This window comes from Lutra lutra, chromosome 10, assembly GCF_902655055.1.
Source record: "Lutra lutra chromosome 10, mLutLut1.2, whole genome shotgun sequence".
NCBI classification, from domain to species: domain Eukaryota; kingdom Metazoa; phylum Chordata; class Mammalia; order Carnivora; family Mustelidae; genus Lutra; species Lutra lutra.
The window spans coordinates 31,860,970-31,881,313 of record NC_062287.1 but is presented as its reverse complement, the minus strand read 5'-3'; the positions used below and the strand labels follow the sequence as shown (position 1 = coordinate 31,881,313).

General features: G+C 36.9%; 1 protein-coding gene across 1 annotated transcript in view; it reads left to right on the top strand.

Moving 5' to 3' along the window:
• The window catches only part of CNTN5 (contactin 5), a 1,378,753-nt gene that overhangs the window by 1,283,745 nt on the left and 74,664 nt on the right, over positions 1–20,344 (top strand). The window contains exon 19 of the mRNA XM_047692818.1: positions 10,964–11,113. Within this exon, the coding sequence (XP_047548774.1) occupies positions 10,964–11,113 (150 nt within the window). The remainder of the gene's footprint in view (positions 1–10,963; positions 11,114–20,344) is intronic.

Below are 20,344 nucleotides of genomic sequence, written 5' to 3'. Positions count from 1 at the left end.
ATGTATAAAGAGCTTAGCAAACTCAACACCCAAAGAACAAATAATCCAATCAAGAAATGGGCAGAAGACATGAACAGACATTTCTGCAAAAAAGACATCCAGATGGCCAACAGACACATGAAAAAGTGCTCCATATCACTCGGCATCAGGAAAATACAAATCAAAACCACAATGAGATACCACCTCACACCAGTCAGAGGGGCTAAGATTAACAAGTCAGGAAATGACAGATGCTGGCCAGGATGTGGAGATAGAGGAACTCTCCTACACCGTTGGTGGGAATGCAAGCTGGTGCAACCACTCTGGAAAACAGCATGGAGGTTCCTCAAAATGTTGAAAAAAGGGGCGCCTGGGTGGCTCAGTGGGTTAAGCCGCTGCCTTCGGCTCAGGTCATGATCTCAGGGTCCTGGGACCGAGTCCCACATCGGGCTCTCTGCTCAGCAGGAAGCCTGCTTCCCTCTCTCTCTCTCTCTCTGCCTTCCTCTCCGTCTACTTGTGATCTCTCTCTGTCAAAAAAAAAAAATGTTGAAAAAAAGCTACCCTATGACCCAGGAATTGCACTATTGGGTATTTACCCTAAAGATACAAATGTAGTGATCTGAAGGGGCACATGCACCCGAATGTTTATAGCAGCAATGTCTACAATAGCCAAACTATGGAAAGAACCTAGATGTCCATCAACAGACGAATGGATAAAGAAGAGGTGGTATATATACACAACGGAATACTATTCAGCCATCAAAAGAAATGAAATCTTGCCATTTGCAACGATGTGGATGGAACTAGAGGGTATCATTCTTAGCGAAGTAAGTCAATCAGAGAAAGACAACTATCATATGATCTCCCTGATATGAGGAAGTGGAGAAGCAACATGGGGGGTTAAGGGGATAGGAGAAGAATAAATAAAACAAGATGGGATTGGGAGGGAGACAAACCATAAGTGACTCTTAATCTCACAAAACAAACTGAGGGTGGCTGGGGGAGGGAGGTTGAGAGAGGGTATGTGCTAAGGTGAGTGCTGTGAAGTGTGTAAACCTGGCGATTCACAGACCTATACCCCTGGGGATAAAAACATATTATATGTTTATAAAAAATAACGAAATAAAAAAAATAAATAAAAATAGCCTAGAATGGAAAAAGAGTGTATGCGTGGAAATATAGATGAAACAATCTGAAAATATGCAAAAAATATATAAATAAATAATTAAAAAACAAAACTATGTAATATCTACAAAGTGTAATCTTTAGAAGCAATTGTCCATCCTAAGGATTTGCAATTTTGTTTTATTTTCTATCTAAATATAAAACTGATTTATTTGTTTAGAAGGGAAATATGAAATAAGTAAACTTTCTGAGTGCAGTAATCATAAATCTCATTAAACATAATGTTATAGAAGTGGAATTGTCTATTTTGCTGCTTAAATAAATGAAATTTAAACAAATTTATTTTTGTGTAAAATTTTACAATTTGAGTAACAGGAATTATATTCATCTGCATGCAAAATACATTTAGTTTTTTAAAATATTAGGTTCCTATTAATTTATAAAAATCATTTTGATTATCACTAAAGTGTCCTATTTGTGTATACATATTAATTTGTAATATGATTAATTGTGGGTGTTAGTCTCACTTCTAGCTCCATGTTAACCTTGTGATTCCTCTGCAGATCCAAGAAATTGGGGGAATCTCTAACTTCAATAGATAATTCTGGAAAGATCACAAAGTCAAGTCACACAAACAGGCTTATGTAAGAATACTTACAACCTCTGCCCCAATGCTTTTATCTTTTCCTTTGTGTGACAGCCCAAACCTCTTGCTTTGTAGCCAGGAAATGGATTGACTTTTAAATCTGGTGTTGTGCACTCACCAAGCCCATTTTCCCGCCTGCAGCTATGCCCACTCTTGCCACTCTGCCCAAAATTCTTGGGACATTTTCCTTGTGGGCACATTGCAGTACATACACGTGTGTTCTTCACTCATCCCATGACCATGTTCTTGGCCTTCTTACCATAACACATGGCATGGCAATCCAAAACATCTAATCTTCCTCCTATTACAACCATAGTTTCCTAGTTACTCTTATATCTTGATTTCTTACGTCTTGATTCACCTGTTTCTACCTTTTATTTTTTGATAAAGAGAAAAATAAATGTGTATGTATGTGTGTGTGTGTGTGTGTATACACACACACACACATGTCAACTGTAGGAATTTTTGGCACAAGGAAAAATGAAAGAGAGAGTGTGTGTGTGCGTGTGGCTTAGGCATTTGGACTCTGTTATTTTGGGGGTTTATTTGTTTTAGAAGTGCCTACTGTAAAGTTGTATTCTCATTTTTCTAATTTAATTTGAATGCTGGAACATTTTTAAGTTGAGAGTTCTTTTTAAATTCAGTTCAGCAGGTACTTATTAAGAAATCTATGCTTTATTATATTCATAAGGAAATATATATTTCTGGGAAATATATTTCTTTAAATGATCAATTTTGCTTGTCTTTGAAGGCATCTAATGGTGTCACTTGTTCCTCAAAGTCTAGCATGCCATCCTGTAGGAAAGAAGGCCAAGGAGCAGTACTCAACTTTTGCCTGCTCTTAAGTAACAGTTTTAAATAGTTTTAGCTCCTAGCTAAATCCAAGCACAACTTTTTTCATGCCTGTGATGAGGAAAGAAGTCCCTCTAAAGCCACAATTCCCCTGGGGCAGTGGACCTTTGTTTTCATAGCTGTTCTTCACCTAAATGAATTTCAAAAGAGGCAAGCTCTAATGCAGAAATATCTATTAGAAAGAAAAAAAATTGGTTTGGGGTTTGAACTCTGAAAATGTTAATGGAGTTCATAAGCTAGTATTTAAAAATCACTTACAATTCCTTTATATACCACCATAAATACAAAAAAAGGGTGAATAACTTATTTTTGACAAATAAAGTAATGAGTTGCATCTGTACCTTCTATCTGATGATAACTGGAATTAATTTATTAATATTCCCAATTCAAAACTCGGATCAAATCAAATGACTGTGAATGTGACTTATTTATTCATTTTGAAGAAAGTATGAAAAGAACCATAAAAAATAGATAATTTCACTTATAGACCCCTTTTCTGTTCAAACAAATTGCTTTCTATTTGGAAACTTGACTTTATTCTTTATATTATTGAATACTATTAGTTGGCTTAGTATTTCATTGTGTCTGCTTAAGAATAACAAAATCACCTAAAACCATAGAATGATTGGTCATTGTTTACTTAATTCAAATGTATTTCTTAACTATTCTTTCTGTGGATATGTTTCCTATCTGTGGATATATTTTCTACTGATTGATTGATTAAATTTGTAACAAGACAGGCTTCTTTAGTTTACAGTCAATTGTTCAATTAAATTCTAAGATGCAAATCCTCTACAAGGAAAGGCATTCTAACAGGTTTCCCTCCCTGAATCAATATGCAGTCATCCACTATTTTTTTAGTCACAGTGTGTTCTCACTGAAGAATGTTTTCTTTGAAACCAACTTGTCCCCATACTTCCAGAAAAAATATATTTATAAAAAGATACCTGTAAGATTTTAAAAATAGTTATTTTAGTATACATTTTCCACTATCTTTCATTTCCATAATATTGCATTTGAAATCAAATGCTAATTTTTTTAAAGTTTATTTTTAATGTATTTCATATAACATATTATTTCATCCAAAATATTAATAGCTTCAACATAAACTCTTATTTTTAAGATTTTATTTATTTATTTGACAGAGAGAGAGAGACAGCAAGAGAAGGAACAAAGGCAGGGGGAGTGGGAGAGGGAGAAGCAGGCTTCCTGCCAAGCAGAGAGCCCAATGCAGGGCTCGATCCCAGGACCCTGGGACCATGACCTGAGCCAAAGGCAGATGCTTTAATGACTGAGCTACCCAGGCACCCCTCAACATAAACTTTTTACAATTGTTTTATAGTGCTTACAAGTAACAAGGAATTTAGAATTTATGAATATTTTCATTTTTATTTTTAAAGAGGGATTAGATTTAAGGATGGGTGTTATAGGGTGAGGGAGAAAGATTTTAAAACCTATAGTTATTGCTAAGAAGATATAAATATACATATCGTTGGGAGGAAGGACATTTTTTAGATTTCATATTTTCTTTTCTAACGTAAAGCCTGAAATAACCCCATTAAGGTTAAAACAGAAATTAGCTGTATTTATTTTTATCACATCTGGCAATCTGAACATCTCTTTCATTCATTCCATATAAATGTGTCAAATACCTTCCAGGTAGTATTCTAGGCACTAAGATATATGAGTGAACAAAACAAAACAAAAATCCCTACTCTTGTGGATATTTTTTCTCAAAGTTGAGGACAAACAAAAACAGGGAACATAATAAACAAGTAAATTATCTTAGAAGTATCTTAGAAGTTAGTGAATTAAAAAAAATTAAAGAAATATTATAAGGAGAATCAGAAGTATTATGGTAGGGGCAGTGTATTAGTCTGTTCAGGCTGCCATTACAAAATAATGTAAACTTGGTGGCTTAAATAAGAGGAAAGTATCTTATAGTTCTAGAGGCTGGGGATCCCAAAATCTAGGTGCTAGCCAATTGGATTTAATTCCTGGTGAGAATTCTCCTTCTGGCTTGCAGTTGCAGCCTTCTCACTGTGTCCTCTTGTGGCAGAGAAAGAGGAAGTGAATGCTCTGGTATCTCTTCTTAAAAGGACACTAATTCTATCAGATAAGAGCCCCACCCTTATGACCTCATTAAATGGGTTAATTACTTCCTATTTCCAACATAGTTGGAACAAATGTATTAAAAGATAAGACAGAATATCAATCAATCTTCTAGTGAGTTTCTCTCCATTTCTCTCAGGATGAAAGCCCAAGTCATATATGATTTTGTCCTATCAGTCTTTCTCCAAAGTCATCTTCTACCATTCTCCCTAAAAGCTCACTTTTCTCCTGACTCAGTGATCTTCTAATGTTCCTACATATAATATTTCTAATACCTTTGTACAAGTTTTCCTTTTATCTGACATGGTTTCCCCTAGATATTGGCATAACTAAATCCATATCTCTTTTAAAAATTCACTCAAATGTGTGTTCCTAATAAGACTTATCCTGACTCTATTTAAAATTGCAACCTGCTTGATATGGACTGAATTGTGTGCAAATTGTGTCCAAAGTTTTTATGTTGAAGATCTAACCCCCAATGTAACTGTATTTGGAGATGGGGCCTCTAAGGATAGCAGATAGGCAACTGGATATAGGAGGATGGAGTTTGAGAGGCTTAGAATAAAGATATAAATTGGAAATTTATTGGCATATAAATTTCATTTAAAACAATAAGACTGCATGTCATCTCCAAGGATATGAATGCAAAGAAGAGAAGAGAAGAGTATTGAACTTGGAGCATTCCGATAGCAAGAAACTGGAGAAGAGGAAAAATACAAAGGATACAGAGGATAACTAGCAATTTAGTTAAAAAAGAAAGCCAAGACAACATTATATCCTGGAAGAAGAAAGAATAAAATTAATCATGGAAGAGGAAATAATTAACTGTGTCAAATGTTACTGATATATGAAGTCTGATGAGGATTGAGAATTAATCTTCAATCTTAGCAGCATAGAGGTCATTGGTTGCCTTGACAACAGTAACTTTAGTAAAATAATAACTAAGATCTCACCAGAATGGATTCAAGACGGAAGAGGTCATTCACCACAATGAAGTGGGATTCATCCCAGGGATGTAAGGTGGTTCAATATTTAAATCAAGCAATGGGATATATCACATTAACAAGAGAAAGAATAAAAATCCTATGATCATCTTCAATAGATGCAGAAAAGGATTTTGACAAAGCACAACATCCATTCATGGTAAAAACACAACAGGCAGGTATAGAAAGACCACACTTCAACATAATAAAGCCCATGTATGAAAAACCCACAACTAACATCATACCTAATAATGAAAACTGGGAGCCTTTCTCTAAGATTAGGAACCAAGACAAGGATGTCCACTTCCACCACTTTTATTTATCACAGTACTGGAATTCCTAGCCAAAGCAATCAGACAAGAAAAATTAACAAAAGCCAACCAAATTGGTAAGACAGAAGTAAAATTCACTATTTGCAGATAACATGATATTATATAGAGAAAACACTGAAGACTCCACAAACAAATAAACAAACAACCTAGGACCATAAATTAATTCAATGAAGTCACAGGACATAAAATTAATATACAGAAACTGTTGCATTTCTGTGTTGGTAACGAAGTAGCAGAAAGAGAAATTAAGAAAATAATTCCCTTTATAGTTACATCAAAATTAATAAAATACCTAGAAATAAAGATATCCAAGGAGGTGAGAGACCTATACATTGAAAACTATAAAACACTGATGAAAGAAATTAAAGATGACCCAACAAATAAAAAGATATTCTTGCTCATGGATTGGAAGAACAGATTTTGTTATAATGTCCATATATCCAAAGCAATCTACAGACTTCAGGTAATCCTTATCAAAAATATCAGTAGCATTTTTCACAGAAGTGGAACAAATAATACTAAAATTTTTATGTAACAAGACCCTGAATAGCCAAAGCAATCTTGAGGAAAAAGAAAAAAAAAAAAAGAAGAGCAAAGCTGGAGGTATCACATTCCTAGATTCCAATATATACTGCAAAGCTGTAGTAAAACAGCATGGTATTGGTGTAGAAATAGACACAGAACAATCAAACATAATAGAGAACCCAAAAATAAATTCCATACATATATAGTCAATTATTCTACAACAAAGGAGGCAAGAATATTCAATGGGGAAAAGACAGTCTCTTCAATAAGTGGTGCTGGAGAAAGTGGGTAACTATATGCAAAAGGTTAAAACTGCACTACTTTCTTACTCTATACGCAAAAATAAACTCAAAATAGATTAAAGGCCTAAATGTGAGATTTGAAATCATAAAATTCCTAAAAGAAAACATAAGCAGTCATTTCTTTTGACACAGCCACAGCCACACACTTCTTCTAGATCTGTCCTCCAAAGGTAAGGAAAACAATAGCAAAAATTAGACCTATTGGGATTGCACCAAAATAAAAAGCTTTTGCACAGTGAAGGAAACATTTACAAAACAAAAATACAATCTACTAAATGGGAGAAGATATTTGTAAATGATTTATCTGGTAAGGAGTCAATACCCAAAATATATAAAGAACAACTCAACACCAAAAAACCCCAATAGTCTGATTTTAAAATGTGCAAAGGACTTGGGGCACCTGGGTGGCTCAGTGGGTTAAAGCCTCTGCCTTCAGCTCAGGTCATGATCCCAGGGTCCTGGGATCGAGCCCCTGAATTGGGCCCACTGCTCATCGAGGAGCCTGCTTCTTCTGCTCTCTCTCTCTGCCTGCCTGTCTGCCTACTTGTGATCTCTGTCAAATAAATAAATAAAATCTTTAAATAAATAAATAAATAAAATGGACAAAGGACTAGAATAGGCATTTTTCCAAAGAAGATATACAGATGATCAACAGTCACATGGAAAGATGTTCAATATCACTAATCATTCAGGGAAATACAAATCAAAACCACAGGGAGATAAACACCTGTCAAAATGGTTAGTATCCAGTAAACAAGCAATAACAAGTGTTGGCAATGATGTAGAGAAAAATGAAGCTTTGTGCACTGTTGGTAGGAATACATTGGAATACAATGGTGCCACTGTGGAAAACAGTATGGAGGTTCCTCAAAAAGTTAAAAATAGAATCACCATATGAATGAGAAATTCCACTACTAGCTATCTACCCAAAGGAAAATAAAACACTAATTTGAAAAGATACATGTATTTATTGCAGCATTATTTATAATAGGCAAGACAGGGAAGCAACCAAAGTGTCCATTAATAGATGATTGGATAAAGAAGATATGCTACATATAAACAATAGAATTAAAAAAGCCATAAGAAAGAATGAGACCTTGATATTTACAACAACACAGATGGACCTAGAGAGTATAATGCTAAGTGAAGTAAGTTAGTCAGAGAAAGACAAAGACTATATGATTTCACTTATATGTGGAATTTAAGAAACAAAACAAACATAAAAAAGGAGATTAAAAAAAAAAAAAAAAAACAGACACTTAAATACTGAGAATAAACTGATGGTTGCCAGAGGGGAAATAGTTGTGCTGAGGGGGGGGGGGAGAGTAAAAAGATAAAGGAAATCAAGACTACACTTATCTTGATGAGCACTGAGTAATGCATAAAATTTTTGAATCATTATATTGTATACCTAAAACTAATATATCACTGTATATTAATTCAATTTTTCAAAAAAGAGAGAAGAAAATATAGATGACTCTCTTAAGAAATTTTGTTGCAAAATGAAGTAAAGAAATCATATTTTGAGGGGTGCCTGGGTGGCTCAGTGGGTTAAAGCCTCTGCCTTTGGCTCAGGTCGTGATCCCAGGGTCCTGGGATCGAGCCCCACATCGGGCTCTCTGCTCCGAGGGGAGCCTGTTCCTCCTCTCTCTCTGCCTGCCTCTCTGCCTACTTGTGATCTCTGTCTGTCAAATAAATAAATAAAATCTTAAAAAAAAAAAGAAATCATATTTTGATATCATCAATTTTATAGTTGCTTATGGGTTGAACTGAGACAGAGGGAAAAGAAAGGGATCCATGATGACCCCAAGATCTTGGCTATAACATCCATAAGAACACAATTATCATTCACCCAATAAGGAATAGTTTAGAAATAGGGGGTGGAAGTTAAGGTTGAGAACCCTATCCAAATAGAAATGTCTAATGCGCCATTGGAAAAATGAGTTTGGAGACCAGGGAAGAGGTTCATGACTGAAAATACTGGTGTCATGACCTACAGATGGTATTTTAAACTATGAGACTAGATAAGATCACCAAAGAGTTAGTAGAACTGGGTGCATCTGGAAGATGAAAAGAAACCAGCAATAGAGATTGATAAGACATAGGTCAGAGAAAATTAAGTTTTAAAAAGTATTTCAAAAAAAAGAGAATGATTATGTCAAATAATGATTTTAGGTCAAGAAAAATGAGGAACAGAGACTTAACTATAGGGTTTTATTAATAAAGAACATTGGTAATCTTGACAGGAGTAGTTATGGTAGAATGCTGGAGGTAAGAGCCTAAAAGATAGAATCTCTTCTTCCTACTTTTATGTTTGGAGTGAGTTCAAGAGGAAATGGAAGAAAAGTAGAGACAACAAATAATAGCACAAACAGCACTCAAGATATTTTACATAGAAACTGGATGAAAACCAAAGGAGAGGAAATTTTTAGAGTTTTGTTTTGTTTTGTTGTGTTTTGTTTTTTTGGAGGGGGAGGGGGTACCTGCATGCTTTTATGCTAATGTGAAAATTCCATTAGAGACACAGGAGGGGGTGTACACAGCCCAGATAGACTGTTACCCTTCTCTACAATATCTTAAGAGAGTCACCTCTTAAGAGGCAAAACATTTCCTCATAGAAGATTCAGGTTTCTATTAAAGTAAACATTGGAAGAAAGTTCAAGAAGAAAATAGGATACAGGGGATTTTGCTAATACTGGATAATGAATTCCAGAGGTCACAGTAAAAGATTTCACAGAGTAGGGAAGGATGGGAACTAGGGCAGAAAAGGAAATGTGCAGAATTCAATCAGGATTAGAATTAAAGGGTTGAGGGATGACCTAGATGTCTGGAGTTGTTTGAGTTGACTGACAAACAGATGTAAATTAAGCAGTGAGGTACTTCTTTGGTGGACCAAAACAAGTATTGATGATAAAATGTAGGTTAGGGGCTAGAGAGGGCTAAGTGTCTGGGGAACTCTTCTTCTACATTTATGTTTGGCAAGCACAACTCAGCATTTCACCAAGCTATAGACTGGGTGGTGGCCTTTCTCCCTCTATCTCTTAGACTCCAACGATATTGCTCAGTTGCCAGTGCAGCAAGAAGAGACAGACTATTGCCCCCGGGTCTGATTTCACTGCTGGAAAAAAAAAATCAGCTTTTTGGTGCTAAGAGATTTGTCAGGCAGCCCACACTGCCTATGCTCTGATCATTTACCTTTCATGGACTGATTAGTTGGTAACATTCTCTTGACACGTTTCAAAAGAAATTTTCATGTAAAATCCAAATGCATTTAATTCCATCTTGTCATAGTAAAACTGCACTGAGTCATCAAATCAAAAGCCTCCCCCATCTTACCATGCTTAAACAAAAATCTAGGACTGACATAGATCTCGAGGATCTGTGCACATCATAAGGAAGGTTCTCCCTTTTCCCTATTATCACCCATGTAGCAAATGTTCTTCCAGAAATATTTCCTAGACAGCAGAGATGAGTAAACAAGAAAATCAGTCTCAATTAGAATATATATACTATGTAACAAGTATTTTTCTCTGTAATAATTGCATTGACAATTTTATGCCTTAATAAAATCAAAATATTGTACAAAAGTCACTCCAAGAAAAGCTGCAAAGCTTCCACTTAGAATGCACAAACTGGATTTTTTTTTTTTAATTAAAGAGGTGTATTCTTAATCCACTGCTTTGAACTGCCAAGTGGCCAAGCATGTTTGCCAGAACTGCAAGAGGCAAATTGCTCAAGAAAATTCCCTAGAAATTTAAGAACTGTTTGCTTAAATTATAACACTTAGTTTCTTTCTTATTTGAGGCTGAGGAGTTGACAAAATGATTTTAGGGTACATAATGGCAAGTTTTGTTATAGCAATTTATGTATTAAGGTGAGATGAAAGAATTCTAGTCAACTACAACAATCTTTAACATGTGCAAGTGCTTATTTCCTGAAGATTGATTTTCATTTTACTAATGAGACCAGAGGTGACACAATGACCATGCATAATAAGGAGTTATGCATGGACCTGCTGATTCTGTTAGTATCTATGATATCCTTGATTGTCATTTGTAACTATTTCTGAATCCTCCTAATGCCATGAAATCTCTTTCCCCTCCATAGTCCCAGAAATTATAACAGGGGACATGGAGTCAGCTATGGCAGTGGACCTTAACCCTTGGGTGGAATATGAATTTAGAGTGGTAGCCACCAATCCAATTGGGACTGGAGATCCAAGCACCCCATCTCGAATGATCCGCACAAATGAAGCAGGTAAGAATTTTGGAGAGTCAGAATTCAATTTGGCATGCCTCTAATCACTTTGAAAGCAAGTTGAATTAACCATGGTTGTTTTCTTTATTTAGTATAATTTTTGCTCATTCATTTACCTGGACATTATAAAATTATTTCCTTTAAAATAATTCTTTCACTTTGTTTTCAGATCTTTTGCTCCTTGTTTCCACATGTGCATTTAGATTCTTCAATTTCCTCCCAACCCTAGTATTCATCTTCAAGTTACCATGAAATTGATGCAGTTAGTTTCTTTTTCTGATTATATACTCATTCAATATAAAAATTCCATAAAATTTAGAATAGATAAGACCACCCTCTTTTTCTCCAGTGGTAACAATTAGCTATAATTTAGTGTACTTCCTTAAAACCCTTTATATTGACCTTCACCATGGACCTGGCATAAATGATATTCAGCCAAAGCAAACATCATCTTAACTTGCCTACTGCTTTACATCTATGATTACAATAAATATCCATCTCGTTCCTGAAGGAAGACACAGCAACCTTCTGGCCTTTTGGAATTAAGAATCTCTAAAATGTTTCTAGTAGTCACATAAGAGAATTAGCAGCTTTATTGAAAAGATAGCAGAGAAGTAGGAGATCCTGTTTCAACCAGTCCCCTAAAATGAGCTAATTATCTACCAGAACACTTTGAACACCTATGAAATCAGCCTGAGATGTAGGATTATACACTTCTGGATCTCTACAGGGGCAGAAGACACAAGTGGAGAGGTAAAGCAGAGTGGGAATACTTGGACAGATATCACAGAATAAACAGAAGGGGAGGAAGCCACCAGAAGTGACCCACTGGAAAGTAATACCCCCAATATGAGAGTGTCCTGTGATTGGGAACCAGTATTAACTAGGAGTCTGGTTAAAAGCACTCAAAAAGAGCAAAAGATCTTAAGGGGCAACTGATGGAATCAGACGGTCATGGGCATGGTCTAAGCCATGGACCAAGGGCAGTCACGGCAGGCACCCACCCATGCTGGAGAGAGTGCAGTGGAGCCTCCAGTTCCTGGTCCCTGAGCCCCTGAGGTTGTGGGGCTTCATCACCACTTGGCTGGGTGCACTCCTGCCCCAGCAAGAGGGAGTCTGGTGTGGGTGCCAGCCTGTGCTCTCTAGAACTACAGCCTTTCACCCTCTTGCGAGCACTGTGATACCAGGGTCTGACCCACTCCCCACCCGTGCCTGAAAAAGCTCTGTTTGGGTTCTAGCCAGTGATCTCTAGGACCAGCTGTGGGTCTGGATGCTCCCAGCCCAGGCCTGAAGGAATCAGCATGATCTCTGGTTGGGATCCCTCAGCGGCGACCTGTGCAACTGCGAGGTCTGGGCCCCAGACAGCAGTCCCAGTAAAGGCAGCCACCAGAAGCAGCCCCCCTGAACCAATACCACTCACAGTTTTAGTGACACTTGGGTGTAGAGACAAGTGGGCACTTCAGGTGACCCTGAGATGGTGGCTGGGGACATGCACTACCTGTGGGAGGCTGCACGGTTCAGCGGTGTTTGCAAAGAGGGAGTCTGTGTGTTCTGGACCACCCAGAGGGTAGCAGACTGAGGCTTCTCTCCGAGATGGAGGTCTGGCTGCAGTTTGCTTTCCACTAAACCTCTGAAAAGCTGAAAAAAGCCACCAAAGAGCAAAAACCTTCAGAGAACAAAAGGCTAAAAGATTGGTTTCCACAGAGCCCAGCCCTTTGACAGGGGGAGGAGGACTCAACCCAAGCAAGACTGACTGAAAAACAATGCAGCAGGTCCTCCCCAAGAAAACAAGCCAAAAGAATGAGAGGTCAACCACCTAGGGTCCCCATAAAATTGTAAAACCCCAACATCAGGGGAAAAGAAGATATTAAGTCCCCTGTATTGCCCCAAAAGCTGTATATTTCATAGACACAACATTTATTTTTAATTCATTCTCACTATTCTCATTCTTTTTAATTTTTTTAACCTATTTACCATTACAATGAGAGGTTAAATACAACAAATTCCATAATAACCTTTTAACTTGAACTTTTTTCATATATATACCTGTGTTTTCTTTTTCTTTTCTATTTTTTAATATACATATAGATATAAGCTTCAAGGTAATCCTCTTTCCCTAATCAATACTACCCCTCTATATAAACCAGTTTTAATCTCCCTTTATCTCTGGAAAGTTGAGGCTTTTAACAAAATATCAAGACACACCCAGGAAGAATCAAAATAACCTTCCTCTCCCACATTGAGGATTTATAACTATCCTCCCATCTTTTTCCTCTGTCAGTGTTTCTGTGTATTTGTTTTTGTTCTGGTATTATATGAATCTTATCCTTGGGGTTCATTTTGGCTGAGTTCTTTTTGTTTCCTTGTCATTTACTTTTGTTGGTCTTTTGTTTGTCCATTTTTGTTTGTATACCTTATAAATCTTACTTTGGTGGCTCATTCTGGCTGGGTATTCTCTTTTTTTCTCTCTCTCGCTCTCTCTCTTTCCCCTTTTTTTTTATTTTTTATATCTTTTTGGTGGTGACTTCCAATTGCTCTGAAGTGTTCCAGGGTACACCTTGCCTGGATCGTAATTTTTATATTCAGCTATACATCCCCTCAACCACCTCTCACCAAAACAACTAGGAGGAAGAACACCCAACAGAGGAAAAAGACAGAGACTGTGTCCTGTCCATCAGAGCTATTGGGTATGAACATAAACAGTATGTCAGAAAGGGAATTCAGGGTAACAATTATCCAGACAAGGCTAGGTTGGAGAAAACCATTAGTATCAACATGGAATTGGATTAGGGCAGAAGTGAAAGTCCCCTGGGAAGAAATTAAAAGTGCTATTAGTGAGATCCAATTTAATCTAAATTTGCTACCAGCTAGGGTAACCAAAGCAAAAGATAGAATTAGTGATCTAGAGGACAAACTGATAGAGAAAAGGAATCAGGAGGAGGCATGGAAGAAATAGCTTAGAAGCCATGAAAACAGAATTAGGAAAATAAAAGATGCCATGAAATATTCCAATGTCAGAATTATTGGATCCTTGAGGGAATGGAAAGAGAGATGACTAGAAGATATAGCTGAACAAATTCTGGATGAAAATTTTCCCAATTGGGGAATGGAAACAGTATTCATGTCCTAGGGCAGAAAGAATACTCCACCAAGTTCAGTGAATCTAGAAGGACCACAAGGCACTTGATTGTGAAACTGACGAATCATAATTTTAGGCAAGAGCTTCGGAGGGAAGCTAGGGGGAAGAGATTCCTTAGGTACAGAGAAAGGTCCATCATAATAATGTCAGATCTGTCCACAGAAACCTAGAAAGCCAGAAAGGTCTGGAAAGACGAATTCAGGGCACTAAATGAGAAGAACATGCAGCCAAGAATACTTTATCCAGCAAGATGAACATTCAAAATGGATGGAGAGATAAATAAATTCCAAGACCAGCGAGGTTTAAAGGAGTATGTGACCACCAAGCCAGCATTACAAGAAATATTAGGGGGGTGGGGGGAGGAGTTCTATAAAAGAAGAAAGAAGCCAAGAGTGAAATAGAATAGAAATTTACAGAGACAATCTATAGAAACAAGGACTTCACAAGCAACATGATGTCAAGAAAAACATACCTTTCAATAATCAGTCTCAATGTGAATGGCCTAAATGCTCCCATAAAATGGCACAGAGTTACAGATTGGAAAAATGATAGGACCATCCATGTGCTGTCTACAAGAGACCAATTTGGAACCTAAATATATATCCAGACTGAAAATGAAGGGACAGAGAAACATCTTCCATGCCAATGGGCCTCAAAAGAAAGCTGGAGCAGTGATTCTCATATCAGATAAATAGATTTTAGGCTAAAGAATGTAGACAGAGATAAAGAAGGACACTACATCATTCTTAAAGGGTCTATCCACCAAGAAGATCTAACAATTGTAAATATTTATGCCCCCAATATGGGAGCAGCTAACTACATAAGACAACTGTTAATCAAGATAAGGAGTCATAGTGATATGAATACATTAATAGTATGGGATCTCAACCCATACAACACCACTCTCAATAATAGACAGATTATCCAAGCAGAAAATCAATAAAGAAACAAGAGTATTGAATGACACATTGGACCAGATGGACCTCACAGATATATACAGAACATTCCTCCCTCAACAGAATACTCATTCTTCTCGAGCGCATATGGAACTTTCTCCAGAATAGACCACATACTGGGTCAAAAAACAGGGCTCAACCAATACCAAAATATTGTTCCCTGCATATTCTCAGACCACAATGCTTTGAAACTGAAACTCAACTACAAGGAAAAGCTTGGAAGGAATTCAAACACTTGGAAGCTAAAGATTACCCTGCTTAAGAATGTTTGGATCAACCAGGAAATCAAAGAAGAACTTAAACAATTCATGGAAGCCAATGAGAATGAAGACAAATTGGTCCAAAACCTATGGGGCAACAAAGGCAGTCCTAAGGGAGAAATACATAGCCATTCAAGCCTCCTTCAAAAAAAACTGAAAAATCCAGAATACACCAGCTCTCTTTATACCTTAAAGAAATGGAAAATCAACAAATTAAGCCAACCCATGCACAAGAAGGGAAATAATCAAGATTAGAACAGACACCAATGAAGTAGAAACTAGAGATACAGTAGAACACATCAATGAAACTAGAAGCTATGAAACTAGACACTGTTTTTTTTTTTAAGAATCAATAAGATCAATAAACCACTGGCCAAACTAATCCAAAAGAAGAGAGAAGACCCAAATTAATAAAATTATGAATGAAAGGGGAGAGATCACAGCTGCAAACCAGGAAATAGAACAATCATCAGAAATTATTATCAACAGTTATATGTCAATAAGTTAAGCAACCTAGATGAGATGGATGCATTCCTAGAAACCTATAAACTTCCAAAACTGAATCAGGAAGAAACTGACAACCTGAATAGACCAATATCTGGTAACAAAATTGAAGCAGTTATCAAAAACCTCCCAAAAAATGAGAGCCCAGGACCTGATGGAGTCTTGGAGAATTCTACCAAACATTCAAAGAAGAAATAATACCTATTCTCCTTAAGATCTTTCAAAAAATAGAAACAGAAGGAAAACTTCCAGACTCTTTCTATGAAGCCAGAATTATCCTGCTCCCCAAACCAGGCAAAGTCAAATTTCAGACCAATATCCTTGATGAACATGGATGCCAGGATTCTCAACAAGAGTCTAGCTAATAGGATCCAACAATAAATTAAAAAGATTATCCACCATGACCAGGTGGGATTTATCCATGTGATACAAAGGTGGTTCAACATTTGCATATCAAGCAATGTGATAGAACAAATCAATAAGAGAAGAGAGAAGAACCACATGGTCCTCTCAACTGATGCAGAAAAAGCATTGACAAGTACAGCATCAGTTCCTGATTAAAACGCTTCAACGTATAGGGATAGAGGCAACATTCCTCAACTTCATAAAATCCATCTATGAAAAGCGAACAGTGAATATCATTCTCAATTGGGAAAAGCTAACAGTCTTCCCTTTGAGATCAGGCACACGCAAGGATGCCCACTCTCACTACTCTTGTTCAACATAGCACTAGAAGTCCTAGTAACAGCAATCAGACAACAAAAGAGATAAAAGGTATTCAAATTGGCAATGAAGAAGTCAAACTCTCTCTTCACAGATGACGTCCAGATACTTTATATGGAAAACCCAAGACTCCACCCCCAAACTACTAGAACTCATACAGCAATTCAGTAATGTGGCAGGATACCAAATCAATATACAGAAATCACTTGCTTTCTTATACACTAACAATAAAAATATAGAAAGGGAAATGAGAGAACAGATTCCATTTACTATAGCACCAAGAACCATAAGGTACCTGGGAATAAATCTAACCAAAGAGGTAAAGGATCTATACTCGAGAACTACAGAAAACTCATGAAAGAAATTGAAGATACAAAAAGATGGAAAAGTAGTCCATGCTAATGGATTGGAAGAATAAACATTGTTAAAATGTCTGTACTGCCTAGAGCAATCTATACTTTCAATGCCATCCCCATCAAAATTCCACCAGGAATTTTCAAAGAGCTGGGACAAACAATCCTAAAATTTATATGGAATCAGAAGAGACCCCGAATTGCTAAGGAAATGTTGAAAAAGAAAAACAAAGCTGGGGGCATTACATTGCCTGATCTCAAGCTTTACTAAAAAGCTACAAGACAGAATGGTACTGGCACAAAAACAGACACATAGACCAATGGGACAGAGTAGCGAGCCCAGGTATGGACCCTCAACTCTATGGTAAAATAATCTTTGACAAAGCAGGGGAAAATATACAGTGGAAAAAAGACAGTCTCTTCAATTAATGGTGCTAGAAAAATTGGACAGCTATGTGTAGAAGAATGAAACTTGACCATTCTCTTACACCATACAAAAAGATAAACTCAAAATGGATGAAAGTCCTCAATGTGAGGCAGGAACCTATCAAAATCCTAGAGGAAAACATAAGCAGAAACCTCTTCGACATTGGCTACGGCAACTTCATTCAAGACATGTCTCCAAAGCAAAGGAAACAAAAGAGAAAGTGAACTTTTGGGACTTCATCAAGATCAAAAGCTTCTGCACAGCAAAGGAAACAGTCAACAAAATAAAGAGGCAACCCACAGAATGGGAGAAGATATTCAAAAATGACACTACAAAGGGCTGATATCCAAGATCTATGAAGAACTACTCAAACTGAACACACACAAAACAGATAATCATGTCAAAAAATGGGCAGAAGACATGAACAGACACTTCTCCAAAGAAATACAAATGGCTAACAGACATTGAACTAATGTTCATCATCATTAGTCATTAGGGAGATTCAAATCAAAACCACATTGAGATACCACCTTACACTGGTTAGAATGGCCAAAATCAACAAGATGGGAAACAAGTGTTGGAGGGGATGTGGAAAAAGGGAAACCCTCTTCCACTGTTCATGGGAAAGCAAGTTGGTGCAGTCACTTTGGAAAATATTGTGGAGATTCCTTAAGAAATTAAAAATAGAGCTACCCTATGACCCTGCAATTGCAGTACTGGATATTTACCCCAAAGATACAGATGTAGTGAAAAGATAGGCCACCGGTACCCCAATGTTCATAGCAGCATTGGCCACAGTCACCAAACTGGAAAGAGCCAAGGTGCCCTTCAACAGACAAATGGATAAAGAAGATACGGTCCATCTATACAATAGAGTATTATGCCTCCTTCAGAAATGTTGAATACCCAACTTTTGTATCTACATAGGCAGGACTGGAAGAGATTATGCTTAGTGAAATAAGTCAAGCAGAGAGAGTTAATTATCATATGGTTTCACTTACTTGTGGAGCATAAGGAATAACATGGAAAACATTGGGAGATGGAGAAGAGAAGTGAGTTGGGCAAAATCAGAGGGGGAGACAAATCAGGAGAGACTGTGGACTCTGAGAAACAAACTGAGGGTTTTAGAGAGGAGGGGGGTGGGGGGTTGGGTGAGCCTAGTGGTAGGTATTAAGGAGGAGCACTGGGTGTGGTGCATAAACAATGAACTTTGGAACACTGAAAAAAAAATAAAATTAAACTTTAAAATTAAATTAAATTAATAAAATAAAATTAAAATATATTTTAAAATATCTTGCCCAGCATCTGGAAAAAAAGAAAGGAAAAAATTTGGTAAACTTTTTGACTACTTTAAACAAAATTTTACTGCAATTTATCTCTTATGTCCTTATAAAATTGCGTATTAAATTGCTTAGGCAAACACAAACGTCAATAATATTGATGAAAACAGTCAACAAAACAAAGAGGCAGCCCATGGAATGGGAGAAGATACTTGCAAATGACAGTACAGACAAAAGGTTGATATCCAGGATCTATAAAGAACTTCTCAAACTCAACACACACAAAACAGATAATCATATCAAAAAATGGGCAGAAGATATGAACAGACACTTCTCCAATGAAGACATACAAATGGCTATCAGACACATGAAAAAATGTTCATCATCACAAGCCATCAGGGAGATTCAAATTAAAACCACATTGAGATACCACCTTACACCAGTTAGAATGGCCAAAATTAGCAAGACAGGAAACAACGTGTGTTGGAGAGGATGTGGAGAAAGGGGAACCCTCTTACACTGTTGGTGGGAATGCAAGTTGGTGCAGCCACTTTGGAAAACAGTGTGGAGATTCCTTAAGAAATTAAAAATAGAACTTCCCTATGACCCTGCAATTGCACTACTGGGTATTGACCCCAAAGATACAGATGTAGTGAAAAGAAGGGCCATCTGTACCCCAAAGTTTATAGCAGCAACGGCCACGGTCGCCAAACTGTGGAAAGAACCAAGATGCCCTTCAACGGATGAATGGATAAGGAAGATGTGGTCCATATACACTATGGAGTATTATGCCTCCATCAGAAAGGATGGATACCCAACTTTTGTAGCAACATGGACGGGACTGGAAGAGATTATGCTGAGTGAAATAAATCAAGCAGAGAGAGTCAAATATCATATGGTTTCACTTATTTGTGGAGCATAACAAATAACATGGAGGACATAGGGAGATGGAGTGGAGAAGGGAGTTGAGGGAAATTGGAAGGGGAGGTGAACCATGAGAGACTATGGACTCTGAAAAACAACCTGAGGGTTTTGACGGGGCGGGGGGTGGGAGTTTGGGGGAGCCAGGTGGTGAGTATTAAGGAGGATGTGTATTTTATGGAGCACTGGGTGTGTTGCAAAAACAATGAATTCTGTTACGCTGAAAAGAAATTTTTAAAAAATATTTATTTATAAAAAAATTGATGAAAACAATCTGAAAATAGAGAAAGGGGGATATATCGCAGATACAGGCAGGGGAAAATCAAATTTTAATATTTTTACACTCCATGAAAACATATGAATCTCAATAATCATTAGAATATAAGTGCACTGAGAATGAGGATTTGTATCTAATTTTTTAGTGTTCTGTCCTTAGCACCTAGAGCAGTGTCTGGCACTGGTGTGTGCTTTTATTGAAAGAGTAGAAGAGAACATTTCTTTTTTACCTTCATATGCTCTTACCCAACCAGTACCCAGGTGAGAGATACATATACATAGAAGACTAACAATTAACTGTCCCTTTTGTATTATAGTTATAGAATTGGACCAAAAAAATGTGATTTGTGACTTCTTACAAATAGAACAAAGCTTACAATAATTAAAATAAA